An 18,552-nucleotide genomic window follows, 5' to 3' on the forward strand; every position below is an offset into this window, starting at 1 on the left:
CGAAAGGAAGTGATTGTTATGACGCTTTTAAAGAAATGCAGTCTTGTATGTCAAAGTATCCAGCCCTATATAGCCGTGATGATGACAAAAATGATGATTTAGACCTTGAATCTTTATCGGAGGCCTCCCAGGCAGATGCAAGTGACAAACACCCACAGCAAGAAAAAACAAGTGACAAAAAGGCATAGCCATTGCGTTTTGTAGCAGTTTTTGGTAGCATTGCATAATATATGTTGTAAATAATGTGAAGGGTAAATAATGTGAAGGCAGTTGTGTTGGTTTCTCATATGCAGTGAGATAAGAAATTGACTTGCTAGAAATGTTTAATTTTTGACACAATGAGGCTGACACCAAATTTGCAGCAATTTTCAAATATTCATTATACTCATGAGTTTTTTTTCATGATGTGTTGTACTTAATGCAACATCTGTATTCGTCGGGTCAGTAGAGCATGTGCAAGTATGCTGACTTATTACAATATTGTGTGTGATGTTAAGAAATTGATGCCTTTCGTATTCTGTGCTCATTGTTTCTGACAGTGAACTGAACACCAGTGTGAATGCCAAGTTTGTGTTGTGGAAGAAGCTTCTTGTTCAGTGCCTAATTATGAAATAACCCTTCTGATGGGCAAGTTACATTTCACATTCTTGTCATTTGCCCAGAAATAGAGTATTTATAAACAAAGCAGAAAGCCGTGCTATTATATGAGAAAACCTTGTTATTAATGTGTAAAACTGTTATTAAACTTGTTGCAGATATTTATATTTCACTGTAAAGACAGTAATAAATAGTCATGTTTGAAAAACTGTTTTTTACTGTAGGTTTTGAAAGGGGAAAAAATCCTGCTGTTGCGGAAATGCTTGAAAACTTGGGTTACTTCACAGATTTTGTTTTACTGAATTTTGTATTTTAATACTCTCCAAAGATACAAAGTAAATAATTTAGATTGTGGTGGCAGAATCAAGATGTTGATCCTGTCAGTGTGCTGTTTGTAAGGAAAAGATATGCATACTGGAGAATATTTTGACTTCCTTGTGCTGTGCTGCTGATTTGAGTTTCATGTCAGCATTGTTGTCCTCAACATCTTAATAACTTACCAAGGTTATAAAATTTTTAGAGATGGCAAACATTACTTATAAAACAACTTTAAAAACTTTATTTTGTGGTAGTTACGTCCTCTTCACATACTAGTAAGTGCAGTCTTTGAACAAGTTGGAGGAGTGCCTTTTTGAGACTACAATTTTTCTACACATTAACAGAATATATGATTTGATGAATGTTAGTGACAAATTTGTGTACCAGACTGAGACTGAAACTTGGATTTTTGTGTTTTGCAGGCATTATACCACCAAATGTGCTGTGTGCCAGTGTCCCACTGGTTAACTCAATTTCAGTCTGTCTCATTTCCTTACTTACTATTCAGACTTTACTCTGCCCACCATACATCAGTTTGTCGCAAATGTTTATTGCAGTATATGCTCTACTACAAGGGTCATTTCAAAAATTGTGCACACCATAAAATTATGATTCCAAAAAAATTATTTGACTTGTTCTCCATGGAACTTCCATTCTTCACAATAACAACAGTGCAGTGTTTCAGCAAGTCTTGTATCCTTAAGTACCTGCATCAGAAACCCGCTCAATATTTTGAAAACATGTTTCCTCAAGTTTAGGGTACAAATCAGTCCAGTGGGCTCAAGTCAAGAGTGTAGGGTGGATGGGGAAGAATTTTCCAAAAATCTCCTTACTTGTTTCCAATATACAGTCAAGCATTACCATGCAGAATGAGCACTCTAGCTGCCAAAGTGTCAGACCTTCTTGGGCTAATCTTTGATTACAAAACATTTCACAGGAAGTCCATGTACCGGGTGATCAAAAAGTCAGTATGAATTTGAAAACTTAATAAACCATGGAATAATGTAGATAGAGAGGTAAAAATTAACACACATGCTTGGAATGACTTGGGGTTTTATTAGAACCAAAATGCAGGATGGCGCTCCATCCCGTATTGCTAGACGCGTGAAAGATCTCTTGCACAATTATCAACTTTTTAAATTTTTTAGGGTGATTACAAAGAAACACCACTCCTTCTCCTCCATCCCCCCCCCCTCCTCCATGGCAATAAATGTTATTGAAAATTTGTTAGTATTGTGAGGATTAAAGAAAATTAGAACATGTAATAGGTAATGACTTGTAGCAAGTGCTCAGAGGCATTTCTCATGGAATCTCAAACTATTTCATTGTTCATTGAGAGGCTAATATGAATTGCTCACACACCACAGCTCAGATCCTGGGTATGCTCTTGATAGTAGCTTTAAGAAAACACTTTTTGTAGGACCTTTGCTAAAATAATGAGAAATTGCCAAACAAGACAGACTAAGTAAAACAGAAAGTATGAAGAAACAATGGAGGCTTACATCTTTGCAGCTTCTACAAATGATATCTTTGATATGAAGAACCACCTTTTCTACTGCAAAATCAGGACAAAGTGCACCTACCAGGTATCTGAACACTTCTTTACTGTGAAGCTGGTATCTGTACAGACACCATTGGTGATCTTACAGCTCTCAAAGAATGACATTATAATGAAATCTAGACATTCAGCTGCTTACAGGCATTGATAAATATCAACGAGACAGTTGAAAAATGTGTGCCCTGACTGGGACTCGAACCTGGTACCTCCTGCTTACATGGCAGACACTCTATCCGACCGAGCCACCGAGTACACTAAAAGTGTAGTGTGTGGACAGAAAGTTGAAAAGTGTGGGTCTCAAGGGGTGCGTGCCAGTCGCGCTATCGTCTGTCCTCGTTGGCTCAGTCGGATAGAGCATCTGCCATGTAAGCAGGAAGTCCCGATCGGGGCACATATTTTTCAACTGTCCCCGTTGATATTTATTAATGCCTGCAAGGATATTTATCAATGCCTGCAAGTAGCTAAAGGTCTGGATTTCATTATAATTTCATTCTTTCCTTCTGTGTGAAAGCAACTAACAAGTTGCAATATGGTAGATAACCGTCAAAATAAATACAAAAGAACCCTGAAGGCAGTAAGTGTTGTTAGTATCCCATTTGCTTCTAAGAAAAAATTTTCCCTCAGTCACTTACCAATGTGCATTGTTTATAGAGGTAAGCACTGACCCATTAAAAACTCATTATGTTTATAAGCCCCTTAAAATCTCCTTGACTTTTTACAAAGGAAGTGTATGAACCATGTACTATTTTATGTAAAACACTACTTACTGAGAAAATTACCATCTTGTCTTTGATGGACCACGCAGTTTTTCCACCCAGCAGCAGGCAGAGTATTATGCAAGAATATTTTTTCACAACAGTAGGGCTGTCATACTTATCCAGTACAAACTGTACAAATTTTCACCTGCACTCTGCACATGGAAAAAAATATATATTACTGTGAGGAAGCCTTAAGAACTGTTAAAATAACTCTCCAGGAATTGTGCTTCTAACTGGAAGAGAGAAAATTCAGTGAGAGGCAAGTACTTCATGGCAGTGTAGAGAAATTCTATAGTCTGAACAACAACTTTGAAGAAGTGTAGAGCCTTTTCACAACCACTGTCCTGTGTTCTGGGTGAAAAAATGTATTCTGATTACAGTCTTGCTGAAACATCTGTTCTACTATGATGTTAGTGAAGTCTGAAGCTCATGGTCTAGCGGCTAGCATTGCTGCCTCTGAGTCACGGGGTCCTGGCTTCGATTCCCAGCCAGATCAGGCATTTTCTCCACCCAGGGACTGGGTCTTTATCTTGTCCTGATCATTTCTTCAAAGTGGCAAGACTGGACAGGGGAAAGATTGGGAATTTGAATGGACACTGATAACCGCGCAGTTGAGCGCCCCACAAACCAAGTGTCATCATCGTTGTCACATTATTCCATAGGGAAGCCTCACTTCATGGTAATATTCAAGATGTTGAAGCATCAGATATGATAATCGTGCAACAGATCTTTGTTTTAGTGTTTCTCAGGCTTGGTTACACTGACTATATCATAATGGATACAAATGATTAATGGAAAATCTCATATAAAGATGTGAAACAAATACTAACAAAGAGACAGAGGGGCTGGCCAGTACTTATCTCAGCTCAGTACAGCCGATAGATGACACAAAACAGAACAGAAAATTTACATTCCTAGCTTTCGAAACTTCGTTCCTTCATCAGGGAGGAGAGAGGGGGAAAACCATGCCTCCATCCTTGCTACCCTCCCTGTTTACCTTTTCCTGTTGCTTCATAACCTGGGTCGTGAGTAACTAAATCCACTTTCCCTTCTTCCCTTTTTTCCCCTCTCTCCTCCCTGATGAAGGAACAAAGTTCCGAAAGCTAGGAATGTAAATTTTCTGTTCTGTTTTGTGTCATCTATTGGCTGTACTGAGCTGAGGTAAGTACTGGCCAGCCCGTCTATCTCTTCATAATGGATACATTCAGTTCCTTTGCAACGCCTTGTAAGCTTTTTTCCCTTTGCTTGTATCTGCTTCTAATCCTGTTGCCAAGAAAATACAAAAGTCACATAATACATAAAAATACATTAAAAATGGTATTTCAATTAAATAAATGTTCATTATTTATGCTTCATAAATCATTAAAATATACAACACTGGAAATAAATTTATTGCACCACATTACATGTCGTAACAAGGTTACCTTAAATTTGAATGCAAGAATACATTTTCTCAATTGGTGGTTATTCTTTCTTTGCTATTCAAAATTGCATTAAGCACAACTTTGATGCCAATTGGGGGAAATATGTAAAAAAATTTACTCGGGTATACATATCACTTGACTTTATTTCTTAGCACCATTGTCACACATTTTTTCTGGAAATGAGAATCGAGACAAGCCAAGTTCCAACATATTAACTGCTCATTCGAGGAGTTACGGGATGAATATTTCTCTCTGCTGCATACCTCCAAGTTGCAAGCAGCAGCACCAGAGCCTAAAAATGAAAGTATTTTCAAAATTATGTTTCTTAATATATATATATATATATATATATATATATATATATATATATATATATATATATAAAAATACAAAGATGAGGTGACTTACCGAACAAAAACGCTGGCAGGTCGATAGACACACAAACAAACACAAACATACACACAAAATTCAAGCTTTCGCAACAAATTGTTGCCTCATCGGGAAAGAGGGAAGGAGAGGGGAAGACGAAAGGAAGTGGGTTTTAAAGGAGAGGGTAAGGAGTCATTCCAATCCCGGGAGCGGAAAGACTTACCTTAGGGGGAAAAAAGGACAGGTATACACTCGCACACACGCACATATCCATCCACACATACAGACACAAGCAGACATATTTAAAGACAAAGAGTTTGGGCAGAGATGTCAGTTGAGGCAGAAGTGTAGAGGCAAAGAAGTTGTTGAAGACAGGTGAGGTATGAGTGGCGGCAACTTGAAATTAGCGGAGATTGAGGCCTGGCGGATGACGAGAAGAGAGGATATACTGAAGGGCAAGTTCCCATCTCCGGAGTTCGGATAGGTTGGTGTTGGTGGGAAGTATCCAGATAACCCGGACGGTGTAACACTGTGCCAAGATGTGCTGGCCGTGCACCAAGGCATGTTTAGCCACAGGGTGATCCTCATTACCAACAAACACTGTCTGCCTGTGTCCATTCATGCGAATGGACAGTTTGTTGCTGGTCATTCCCACATAGAATGCGTCACAGTGTAGACAGGTCAGTTGGTAAATCACGTGGGTGTTTTCACACGTGGCTCTGCCTTTGATCGTGTACACCTTCCGGGTTACAGGACTGGAGTAGGTGGTGGTGGGAGGGTGCATGGGACAGGTTTTGCATCGGGGGCGGTTACAAGGATAGGAGCCAGAGGGTAGGGAAGTCATCTTTGTTTTTTTATAGCTTTCGCAACAAACTGTTGCCTCATCAGGAAAGAGGGAAGGAGAGGGAAAGACGAAAAGATGTGGGTTTTAAGGGAGATGGTAAGGAGTCATTCCAATCCTGGGAGCGGAAAGACTTACCTTAAGGGGAAAAAAGGACGGGTATACACTTGCGCGCGCGCGCGCGCGCGCGCGCGCGCGCACACACACACACACACACTCTCACACTCACATATACCATGGTATATGTGTGGATGGATATGTGTGTGTGTGCGCGAGTGTATACCCGTCCTTTTTTCCCCTTAAGGTAAGTCTTTCCGCTCCCAGGATTGGAATGACTCCTTACCCTCTCCCTTAAAACCCACATCCTTTCGTCTTTCCCTCTCCTTTCCTCTTTCCTGATGAGGCAACAGTTTGTTGCGAAAGCTTGAATTTTGTGTGTATGTTTGTTTGTTGGTGTGTCTTTCAACCTGCCAGCGCTTTCGTTTGGTAAGTCACATCATCTTTGTTCTTTGTTTTTTGATAAATTTTTCCCACGTGGAATGTTTCCCTCTCTCTCTCTCTCTCTCTCTCTCTCTCTCTCTCTCTCTCTATATATATATATATATATATATACAAAAAAATTCATGGTAGTTTATATTTTCATTTATTTATTATTAGCAGTGTTTAAAGATTAAATTTATTGAATCAAATTTAATGTGTTACATTTTAAACTGATTTTCATGCCACCAGCCTGTCTTTTTCCGAACTGTTTTCCTTCTATTGAACCAACTATTGAGCTGTATTCAAGGTTGTATGCTAGAAGGAAGTCTTCCTCTTGGCAACTGAATATGCAGTGAAATAAAAGATTCTGACTCTGTCTGTATTGCATCACATACTCAGCTGTATTCAATTCCCCACAGATGAAATGCCACTTTCAAACAAAATGTGCCGTTATGAATATGTCATTGTCTTACCTGGTTTCCTGATCTTTCAGTGACAAAATTATGTTGTCCTCTAGCATGTTCCGAGGTTTTCCCTAAATATTTGTTGGGGCTCCTGCTTCAGATGTAGTTATATGTTTGCCTGTAGTGCATAATCTTGTGAGAACACTGACACCAAATTGGTGTACTACATGTATATGCTACAGCAGCCAGAGACAGTGTCCGTGTGTCCGTGTGTGTGTGTGTGTGTTTTTTTTCTGGTCTTTTCATTGTATCTGCCTGCGACTTAATGCCTCCTCTATATGGTGAGTAAAAATCTATCCTTTTCAAGCAGTGGAAAATCCAGGACCGAATAATGATAATATTACGAAAAGGATAGTTGCTACTAACCATATAAAGTGCGCGTCATTTATGACGGCGGCCGAGTTTAGGTTCGTTCTGCGCATCTAACGTCACAAAACAGTGTCAGCCAATGAACAGAGAATTACGTTGCCAGAGCTCGACTGCAGTGCAGAGCACGGACGAGTGTCTTCAGTTTTAGAAACGTTCAGTCATAAATAAAGTAATTGAACAAAAGCAATGTCTTGATAGCAGACTTTCTTTTATAGAAAGTTTGGAAAAAGCATTCTTAATACCAATTGCCTCATATTCCATTAATTAATTAAACCAAACAAGCAATAAGCCTCCTAATTCAGGCGATAGCAAGGAAAGGTGTTTGTATCATTCTCACTAACCGCTTTTTCACAATAAAGAACAGCGTTAATTGTTTATTTCCTATTGTACTTCGACAAAACGTAAGTAATTCATACTCATATCAACAGTGTTTGTCGGTATTTTGCGTATTATTTTAAAGTCCTCCAGAAATTGTATTAAATGATGAGCTGCTTTAGCGTAATGGTTAAAGTGTATGGCTGCTGGGTGAAAGGTTCTGAGTTCAAACCTTGTTCAGTGGTTAACATTTTCTTTATTTAAAAACAATATCAAAGTGTCTTACTTAATGAATTTTATTCGTTTGAATGTAATTTTTTGAAATTTCTAGTGGCAACTAAAATCGACCATATGGAAAGTATACGCTATGGACTTTTACCTCTGCAAACTCTTCAAAATTTCGTGCATTGGTTTACTACATCTAATGCTGCACAATAACTGCGTTGAACATCGAAACAAAATTAAGACATTTATGAGGGGAATGTATCAGTCAAGAAGATCTGTAAAAATCAAATTTTTGGGCCGAATAGTTTTTGTGGAAACGAATGATAAAGTGTGTCAAAGCAGTCGAAACACCATGTGTCTGCACAGGCGAGCAGTGCAATGATGACAAAATCGTGCACAGTGCGGAATGCGGGGAGCACGTCTCTAGCAGCGAAAGGGTTAATGCAGCCATGGTGGCTTTACTTCATAAACTGCGCGTTCCCCCCCTAAACGTAAGTTTGCGAACTATGCTATGGCGCTGCTTCTCTTGGCGCGTACAACTGGCAACGCAGCAATCTCCCGCGTCTTGACGGGCATGTGCGAACCGCCAAGATAAAAGAATTGAACTATAGTGAAACTGCTGAGCCGCAGATAGGCACAGCAAAAAGACCTTCATCAAAATGAGACCCCCCCCCCCACACACACACACACACACACACACACACACACACACACACACACACTCTCTCTCTCTCTCTCTCTCTCTCTCTCTCTCTCTCTCTGGCTGCTGAGGCCAGACTGCAAGCAGCACTGCATAATGGGAGAAGCAATCTGGATGGTGGGGGTAAGGAGGAGAGTTGTGTGGGGAGGGGATGTAAAGTGCTGCTTGTGGGAATATACAGGAAGCTAGGTGCTGTCAGTAGGTTGGATAGGTGGGGGACAGCAGAAAAGGAAAGAAGTAAAACGGCTATGCGTGTCTTGGTGGAATAGAGGGCTGTATAGTGCTGGAATGGGAACAGGGCAGGGGGTAGGTGGGTAAAGGACAATGACTAATGAAGGCTGGGTTCAGGAGGGTTACAGAAACATAGTATATATTCCATAGAGAATTCCCAACTGTGCAATTCAGAAGAGCTGATGTTGGTTGGAGGGATGCAGGTGTCATAGGATGTGAATCAATCATCAAAATGAAAACCATTGTGTTGGGCAACATGATCAGCAAGTAGGTGGTTCAGAAGTTTCTTGCCCACAATTTTGTCAGTGGCCATTTGGGCAGACAGACAGCTTGTTGGTTGTCATGCCCACGTAGAATGCAGCAAAGTGGTTGCGGCTTAGCTTGTAGATCGTGACTGGTTTCGGCGGTGGTAGGTGGATGTATGGGACAGGTCTTGCACCTAAGTCTTATTTCAGAGTGTGATGAGAGGTAATCAAAACCCTGGCAGAGAATGTGATTCATTTGCTCCAATCCTGGGTGGTACTGAGTCATGAGCAGAATGCTCCTCTGTGGCTGGACAGTGGGACTTTGGGACGTGGTGGGAGACTGGAAAAATAAGGCATGCAAGATTTGGTTTCGTACAAGGTTGGGAGGATTATTTCAGTCTATGAAGGGTTCAGAGAGACCTCTCAGTATATTTTGAGAGCGATCACTCGTCACTGCAGATGCGATGATCACGGGTGGCTAGGCTGTATGGAAGGGACTTCTTGGTATAGAAAGGGTGGCAGCTGTCAAAGTGGAGGTGTTACTGGTGGTTAGTAGGTTTGATATGGACGGAGGTTCTGATGTAGCCATCTTTGAGGTGGAGGTCAACATCTGGAAAGGAGGCTTGTTGAGTTGAGTAGGACCAGGTGAAGCAAATTGGGGAGAAGTTGTGGAGGTTCTGGAGGAATGTGGATAGGGTGTCCTCACCCTCAATCCAGATTGCAAAGATGTCATCAATGAATCTGAACCAGGTGAGGGGTTTAGGATTCTGGGTTTTTAGGAAGGGTTCCTCTAGATGGCCCATGAATAGGTTGGCACAGGATGGTGCCATGCAGTTGCTCATAGCTGCACCCCAGATATGTTTGTAGGTGATGCTTTCAAAGGAGAAGTGATTGTGGGTGAGGATATAGTTGGTCATGATGACTAGAAAGGAAGTTGTAGGTTTGAAATCCATTGGGCATATGGAAGGGTAGTGTTCAATAACGGGAAAGCCATGGGCTTTAGGGATGTTAGTGTGAAGGGAGGTGGCAACATTAGTGATGAGCAGGAGATCGTGTTGTAAAGGAACAGGAACTGTGGAGAGTTGGTGGAGAAAATGGTTGATATCTTTCATATAGGAGATTAGGTTGCAGGTAATAGGCTGAAGGTGTTGGTCTACAAAAACAGATTCTCTCAGTGGGGGCACAGTAACCTGTCACAGTGGGGCTCCTGGGTGGTGTGTTGTAATAAAAATAAATAAATAAAATAATTATTAAATACATATGCATATTAAAAACATTTAAAGGGGATAATTCAATTGTGTTATTAGAAATGTTCTGTGCTGGTACGAATTTGTAGACTACTGGACTTCTTCTCTTACATTTCGATTGTAGATGCAGGCAGTGGTCTTAAAGTACACCAGTGCATGCCATAAATGAGAAAATCCCCCTTACCTGGTTTCACTTCACTTGAATAAAAAAATACTTAATACTGGTGCCAAAGTTTTTCTTATTTTGAAATAGGTATGATAAAAAAACACTCGTAGCCTGTCGTATTCTAAATGGCACATCTTAACAGAACCTCTACATGCAAGAGAGTAAGAAACAAATTTACGTACAAAAAAATGAATGATGTTCTTTCATTTGTCTGCACCTTACCATGCATTCATAGTTAACGTCTTTGCTATCGCTTATGGTCGATCGGTGTTTCATTTTTATTTTTAATAAATTTTAGCTCTGATATCCTGGGGTCTTTCACCATGTACCTACACTATTGCCCTCACACTGTACGTTGACATGTTTACATTTGCTGATAGGGGTCAATGCCCTTTACTTGTCGGCTTCCGTTTTATTTACTGGAATGGTTATGTCGGCTTATCCTATGTATGTTAGAGTTCTACAAGAAATTAAAAGATTGTGCACATAATATGATAGTCCATTACATATTTGAATTTAGTGCGCTAACAATAATGTTTGGTTTGCTTCATTGTCACTGCCGGGTTTCGCGCTTGCACACTGGCAGATTTGGCGGCAAGAACTAGTCACCAACGGTCAACATGTCAGCTGCTACTATCGCATGTGCGTGCACTCGTTTTCTTAGTGTTGATGTCACATTGAGTGTCACACTTTCACCTGAGTGTCACACATTAAATAATTGCCATGGCGTTTGTCTTCATTCTGGATGCACTGGATGTATGCTTATTGTTCAAAATCCGATGCTGTGGCAGATCATCTCCATTTTTACAGCCCAGGCATTATTATTACCCATCGTATTTGCATTTTCAGCGGAGAGAACCCCAACCAACAGTATCCGTCAGTGAGGTAAGTACTGGCTCAAACAATTATATTTCACTTGTTAATGTGTCCAGTGTTGTGAGCCACAATACTCAGAAATTATTTCATTGCACACGCATGTTCATGTTGCGCCACTTGACCATCCACTTGTTGAAACACACAAATAGCCACCCAAAACATACTATGCTTAAACTTCTCTTCGTTCACATTACATACACATTATCATGATACTATACAAGCATATCATACATTTATGCTTCATTTTATAGGTAGCTTTTTATCACTTATGGGAGCTCGTTTCTTCCATAGATAGAGGAGGGAGAAAAACATTGGAAAGAGGACTAAAACGTTGTGCATTGCTGGCCTAACTATGCTTGATGCTGCCGCCTTTGTTAGCGAGGGAAGAAAGGAAATACTCATCTACTGATTCAAGGATTTATGAGGAAATGTTACTCATACAGTCATGTTACCAAGGAACTTTCGCTTCACGGAAATAATGTGTACTGACTAATCATTCACGTGATATCACGTTGTTTCTTCATGTGCTAATGGTTCAAATGGCTCTGAAAACTATGCGACTTAACTTCTGTGGTCATCAGTCGCCTAGAACTTAGAACTAATTAAACCTAACGAACCTAAGGACATCACACACATCCCTGCCCGAGGCAGGATTCGAACCTGCGACCGTAGCGCGTAGAACCGCATGGCTACTCCGGCCGGCCATGTGCTAATGCTATTTACTTCGATTCACATGTAGCTTAGTGTGAAATATGACGTTTTAACCATTGTAGGCTTATCTTTCTCAAATACCTGGAAATGTCATTATTCAAGCTTTTATGTGACACGATAAAAATTAATTGCTTTTTGCAAAATCTCATGCTTAAATGTTTGTGTACTATGCAGCGAATAGGTACTGATAATTATCATGGAGATACACTGTGATGATGCATTTTTCATTTGCCTTATGATCTTTGCATAAATATCCTTATAACTAAATTGTTTAGTTGGTGTGGCCCGTTTCTTCATTTGGTACCTGCTACTCTTAATGTAATTCTCTTCTTCTGTGCCATGATGGTACACTGGTCGCTGAAAGAAAAAAGCTTAAAACTAATTGCATCATGTAGCTCAATGGCCACTGATACATCTGTTTGCAGATATTTCCATACTTTGTTTAAATTCACAGACATTTGTTTATTCTGTTACCCATTATGATCATTTACTCTGCAAAGAAGATTATTTGACATTTCTTACAGTATTTTGTCATTTGTCCTTAACTTACAAATCTTGTATAATTTTTCATAATGCTTTCGTTTGCTTGTAAATATGTTGTATATAGCTTAGTATTTAATTAAATCTCTGTGTACATATATCAATGGGTTCTCTAGTTCTTAGACAGTAGATGTATTTGCATAGTATTTCCATTTACTTTGTATTTAAGTTAGGTACTTGTACATATTGCATTCCTGTTTAGTTGCGCCTTCCACCAGTCTGTCGTGCATGCGCACAGGTCAATACCACCTCTCCTACTACTGACATCAGCTCATATTGTTGAGGGCGGACAGCTGAGCCATAAGCTAATTTTGTTTATACCTTTGTTTCACATTAAGCAGTGCATTACCTACCATTGCTGTTAATTTTATGCCTATGTGTACAAATCAAAAGAATTAATTATGACTATATAGATTACTTTATCTTAAATTACATTTCACAAGAAAAATTACACTTTAGAGTTATGTACAGTATGTACAAATATCTTGTGATAGAAAGAAAAAATGCTACCTAGCTTCATCGTTCTATAAAAGCTTTTATATCTTTGTGAGGGTGGAGACCCTTGTCTCTCCCTATTTTCGGACGAACTAGCCTGTACATCCCAGGGTATGGTATTTTGGAAATTATATATGGCCCCAAATAGAGTAATTGCCACGTCTTATTCAGTTTGCCAAATTTTGTCGATTTGTCCATAAGAGGACTCGTCCTTAAAAAAATTGTGCAACATGTTTCAGTTTCTTATTATAAATTTTCTTTCAATACTTGGCCTGGTTTCCTAGTGTAACCGTGGCTTGTATGATTTTGTTGTGTAGTGTCATTTCTGTAGTGGGTACCTTTGGTGTGGGCAACTCCCACTCATTTGTCTGTTTTGTCTGAGCATCAATTTATTAGGTGTGAAACCTGTTGAAGAATGTGGAAGGTTATTGACAACTTGCATGAAGAGAGTTACGTACTCTACCAATCGGATGTGTTTGTGAGGAGTGTACATCCTAATAAACCAATTAAATTATTTAAAGACTCATTCTACTGGGCTTGCTTCTGCGTGAAAAAAGCTTACTAATATGTGCTCTATGCCCTGTGAGGTCATAAATTGTTTCAACTTTTGCCCAACTAAATATGAAGCATTATAAGTTAATAGTACCTTTGGTTTACCTATTTTTCCCAAATAGTCTTTTTCTGATTTTGTGGCTGTTGCATTTTTAATGGGACAAATTTTGATATGTTTCAAGAAAATATCTATAGTCTATTATGTATGTTACTCCTCCTTTAATTCTTTGATATGGACCAGCTATGTCCAGGGATACTATATCTAAAGGTTTTTTTAGTACTGGATGTAGCTCAGTATATTTTGACACATTGGACTGTTTTGATTTTTGACATATTGCACATTTTCTTAATACCTGTAGGACTCGCCTTCTCAAATTTGGAAAATAACAAAGTGTTGCAATTTTTTCAGTACATTTACCGACTCCATAATGTCCCCATCCTTCATGTGTATGTCTTAAAAATCCGTCGACATATTTTTCAGGAAAAACACACACACACACACACACACACACACACACACACACACCACTGGTCAGATTTTTCATGTTTCCTATGAAACAAAATGCCCTTGTACTCCTGATACCATTTACTGACCTTTCCACCTTCATCCTGCTTACGGTTTTGCATGACTTTACTCCATCTGCGATCTTCCTGTGTACAACTTTCATTTTCTTACAAAACTTATGGTAATCAGACTGTTGTGTTGTACCTTGCATTAATAACATCCTGAGTTCTACATCCTGCTCTGTTAATTCACCAAATTCCTGTAAGTCTTGTGATAACCTGTACAAAGGGCCTGCAATAACATTCTGACTTCCTTTAATATAAATGATCTCGAAATTGAATTCTAGTGAGTATAGACACCACCTAGCTAATCTGTGGTGCAATAGTTTACGTGTTAAAAAAAATGACCGTGACCGATGGTCACAGTAAACTTTGGTATGCTTGCCCCACAAAAAATATTCAAACCTTTTATATGCCCATATTACTGCTAAACTTTCCAATTCTGACACAGGGTACGATCCTCCTGCTTCTGATAATGTGTAACTAGCAAAACTGATGACCTTGGGTACTTCCTTACCTTCTCGCATCTGAGACAAGCATGCAAAGTATCCACGTGGGCTACCATATTTGCCATTGAATGGTGCGGGGTTGAAAACCTCGCATCTGAGTCTTTTTTTGCAGTGCCTCAGACCAGTATTTGTTGAGGGAAAACTCATTCAAGTTGGATATAAGTGTTGCAGCATTTGGCCACTTCAGTTGCCCGCCCGTAAAAGAATGTCACCTTGCATATATCCCACAATAAATCTGATTTTCTGTACTTCCGTCCAGTTGCGTGGAAATGCATGACAAAAAGCACTGATAAATACTACAGGATTCATTCTTTTACCTTTGGTAGTGAACGTAGTAAACTGTCGATGTCTTAGCGAACCTTCATCTGCAAAAGTAATTGATAGATGCATGGCATTTTCAGTCTTATTTATGTTGTTATTGTATTTACCTGTAATTCTGATGGGTAATTGTTCAGGTATTGGAGTTGTTGGGTATGCTTACATTTTGCACTCTACAGCTGTCACTAGTACCTGCTGTGAGACTCGTGACAATTTTTGGATAAATACCAGCAGGTTATGGTTTGTTCACTGTAGCATGTGTATTATTTACATGCATATTTTGAGATACGGTAATATTTCCTTCTGAAAGAGTGCGGATCCTATTTTCTGCAGCTTGTAGATTAATGTTTATCTTGTTCACTATTTCATTTTCTTTTTTCTGAATAGCCTTCTCTACTACATCTGTGTATAACATGCAATTGGGTACTAACTTCTCTGCAATGGTATTACCCTTATCTAATGTACCTGCTTCAGCTTGTCTAATGATATCACTCAGATTTTCATTGATGTCTCTCTCCTTCTTAGCAAATACTGAGTCAACTTCTAATGTTGCTACCTTTAAAGTAAGCTCTTCTACAGATACAGGTACACTTTCGTAGTCTTTAGTTTGTTAATGACAGTGGTTACCTTTTTTACTGTCGAAACGAGCTGGTTTTGTGTGGCTTCAGTATTTGTGTTTGCATCTGCGATTTTCTTTATCTGTTGCTCTACTAGATCATTATGGTCGTTAAAAGAATCTACATTCTGTCTTAACTCCATATCATCATTAACTTCAGAAAGTACCTCATGCTTTACTTGTTTTTTTCGTATCATTCAATTTTTCATCAATTTCGAAAATTTTTTGTGAAGTCATTGAATTTCTGTGAGACCATGTATTCCAAATCCTTGATCCTTGAATACTTGTTTTTGTCCTTATTTCATTATATTTAGATTATGTGTGACAGTGTTCAGATTGTGTGTCAATTTATTAATTTTGCTATTCATATCTTGTTTCATATCGCTGAAATTTGTGTTGATGCTACCTAATTTCGTGTTTGTTAGATAATAACTGCCATAGCAGTGTGTCAGTTGTAATACTGTGGTTGTTGTCAGCTGTAACTTTCAAGTTAATGTTTTTGTTGTAACCAATTGGTGTTTATGACGTGTTGTCAAAATTCATATTGGAATCGCTCTCCAGTGTTTCCTTCATGAGTGTTACGTAGGTCTGGGAGATGTGTGGCATCAATTGTAAGCATTGTGTCATCAAGGTTATTCTGTTGTGGAGCGTTGCTATCATTTGTCACACCTGCGACACTCATCTCTGATCTACTTAAACTTTCTGCTGTTGGCGTGCATGGTGCTTGAACTTAAATTGTTCGATCACGCAATTCTACACCACCTTGGCTGATTGCGTTTTCACTGTCGCTATCAACAACGGGCATGTATTTTTTGGCCTTGTTATATGAATGTGCAAGAAATAAAATTTTAACAAAAGTGTAAAAATTTCACTTGCTAGTTATTACAGTTGACTATTGTAATTTACATGATGTCAAAGACTGTTTTACGTCTATCATTATACGCAAACTATTGTGTCACAATTCTTTATGTTTTACAGACAATGTGTATCCCACTGAAATTTCCTGTAAATTATTCAGAATAAAATTCAAGGAAAGGAATAATGAGGAAAAGGTTTCTGTCTACATCAAAAGAGGCACTACCAAGTGTAACCATGGAAGCAACTTGTGTAGCCGTCCTACCTCTGCTGTGCTAAATAAAACAGCTCACTGTGGAAAACTTTATGTAACCTGCGTCCAATTCTTATTACTTTCCATAATTTCCTCTCAATTTTTGCCTTTCTGCTTTACTTGCTCCCCCTCGTGATTCATGCAAACAGAAAATACAGAGAATTAGTTTTTATGATTCATAACAATGTCACAGAAATTTCTTACTATAACAATAGTTAGCAAATCCTACTCACAACCGGTGCCTTGAAATCCTGGCACACAGCTCGACAGTTGTGTTGTAATGTAAATAAATAAAATAATTATTAAATACATATGTATATGAAAAACATTTAAAAGGGATAATTCAATTGCATTATTAGAAATGTTCTGTGCTTGTAAGAATTTTTAGACTCTTGGACTTCTCTTACATTTCAATTGTGGATGCAGGTAGCGGACTTAAAGTACACCAGTGCATGCCATAAATAAGAAAATCCTCCTTACTTGGTTTCACTTCACTTGAATAAAAACTACTTAATACTGCTATCAAAGTTTTTCTTATTTTGAAATATGTATGATACAAAACACTTGTAGCCTGTCATATTCCAAACAGCACTTCTTAACAGAACCAGAGAGTCAGAAACAAAATCATATACAAAAATTAATGATGTTTTTTTCATTTTTCTGCGCCTTACCGCACTTTCATAATTAATGTCTTTGCCTTCGCTTATGGTCGATTGGTGTTTCATTTTTGTGTTTAATAAATTTTAACTTTAAGGTATCCTAGGGGTCTTTCATCATGTGCCTGCACCTACCCAGTGGCTGGGTTTATAGAAGTATGAAGAGAGTAGGAGTGTGGGGAGTGGAGAGAGGTGGACTCTGGGTAGAGGTTCTGGGATGGGCCAAAGCATTTGAGATCCTTCTGGATTTATGAAAGGGGGTCATTGTGGCACTGTTTATTGGTGAATAAATCTGACAGCTGGCAAAGAGTTTCTGTCAGGTAATCCTTGTGGTTTGAAACAACAGTGGTGGAGCCTTTGTCAGCGAGTAGGATTATAAGGTCTAGATCAGTTTTTATATGGTGGATAGCAGTTCTTTCTGCAGGTGTAGGGTTATAATCTCATGCTTCAATATACTAAGTGGTGCTATACAACGTATGTCCATGATGGTATTGTAAGCTGTAATAGAAGTTGGCTTGTCGATTTTAAAATAACAACTATGTACACACACATTAGTGCACTGATTATAAGTGTTCACGTTATCACCACTTTACAACTGACAGATCTAAGCATAAACATTCTTAGTGATACATAAGTACATCAGATGGCTCAGTGGCAGTACAAATCAATACTATCACCTCACATTAGATAAGGCATGGATCTACTGCTCCATATAATTATGTTTATCTAAACTATCATCAAAACATATAAGCTAAGTTGGTATTCTAAATTTTTTAAAAACTGTCTGTAAAACAATGTGCAACTTTCATAAAACATAACTTAGGCTAAAGCTTTTTATATCACTTTAGAAAATTCTTAAAAACATTTTATAAACATTCTTAACAATTCTTTGCCAAGTTTTCCTTTTATGTAAAATCACAACCAATGTGACAACCTATAACCACTTAAAAGCTCTTTATGTACAGCTAAAGGTATCGCAAGTAGATTGATTTTAGTACATCTAGGAGTAGCTTGATATCTACAGGCACAGGCATGATATTACATCAAGAATACATTCAAGGTGTGTGTAACAACAGTGGAGCTGTTTAATGTTTGTGCTTTTGTTGTCCTTTACAATGTTTACGTGAGCTTATCCAAAAGAATACATTACTGGAGGTCCAGTGGGGGATCTTAAATTGAGCCTATGATCTGTCATTACCAGCTGTCCCTTATGTGTGGCTGTGCTAAAACAAATATGTTTAGATGACTAATGTCAAAATGCCATCATGTAACAGAACATGGCCAGTGTCCAAATCATCAT

General features: G+C 38.7%; 1 protein-coding gene across 1 annotated transcript in view; it reads right to left on the bottom strand.

Annotated features, from left to right (window-relative positions):
• Nucleotides 1–4,820: 4,820 nt before the first annotated feature.
• The window catches only part of LOC124717081 (tetraspanin-3-like), a 45,920-nt gene continuing 32,188 nt past the window's right edge, over nucleotides 4,821–18,552 (bottom strand). Inside the window, exon 4 of the mRNA XM_047243782.1 lies at nucleotides 4,821–4,947. Within this exon, the coding sequence (XP_047099738.1) occupies nucleotides 4,867–4,947 (81 nt within the window). The 3' untranslated portion in view covers nucleotides 4,821–4,866. The remainder of the gene's footprint in view (nucleotides 4,948–18,552) is intronic.

This window comes from Schistocerca piceifrons, chromosome 1, assembly GCF_021461385.2.
Source record: "Schistocerca piceifrons isolate TAMUIC-IGC-003096 chromosome 1, iqSchPice1.1, whole genome shotgun sequence".
Classification (NCBI taxonomy): domain Eukaryota; kingdom Metazoa; phylum Arthropoda; class Insecta; order Orthoptera; family Acrididae; genus Schistocerca; species Schistocerca piceifrons.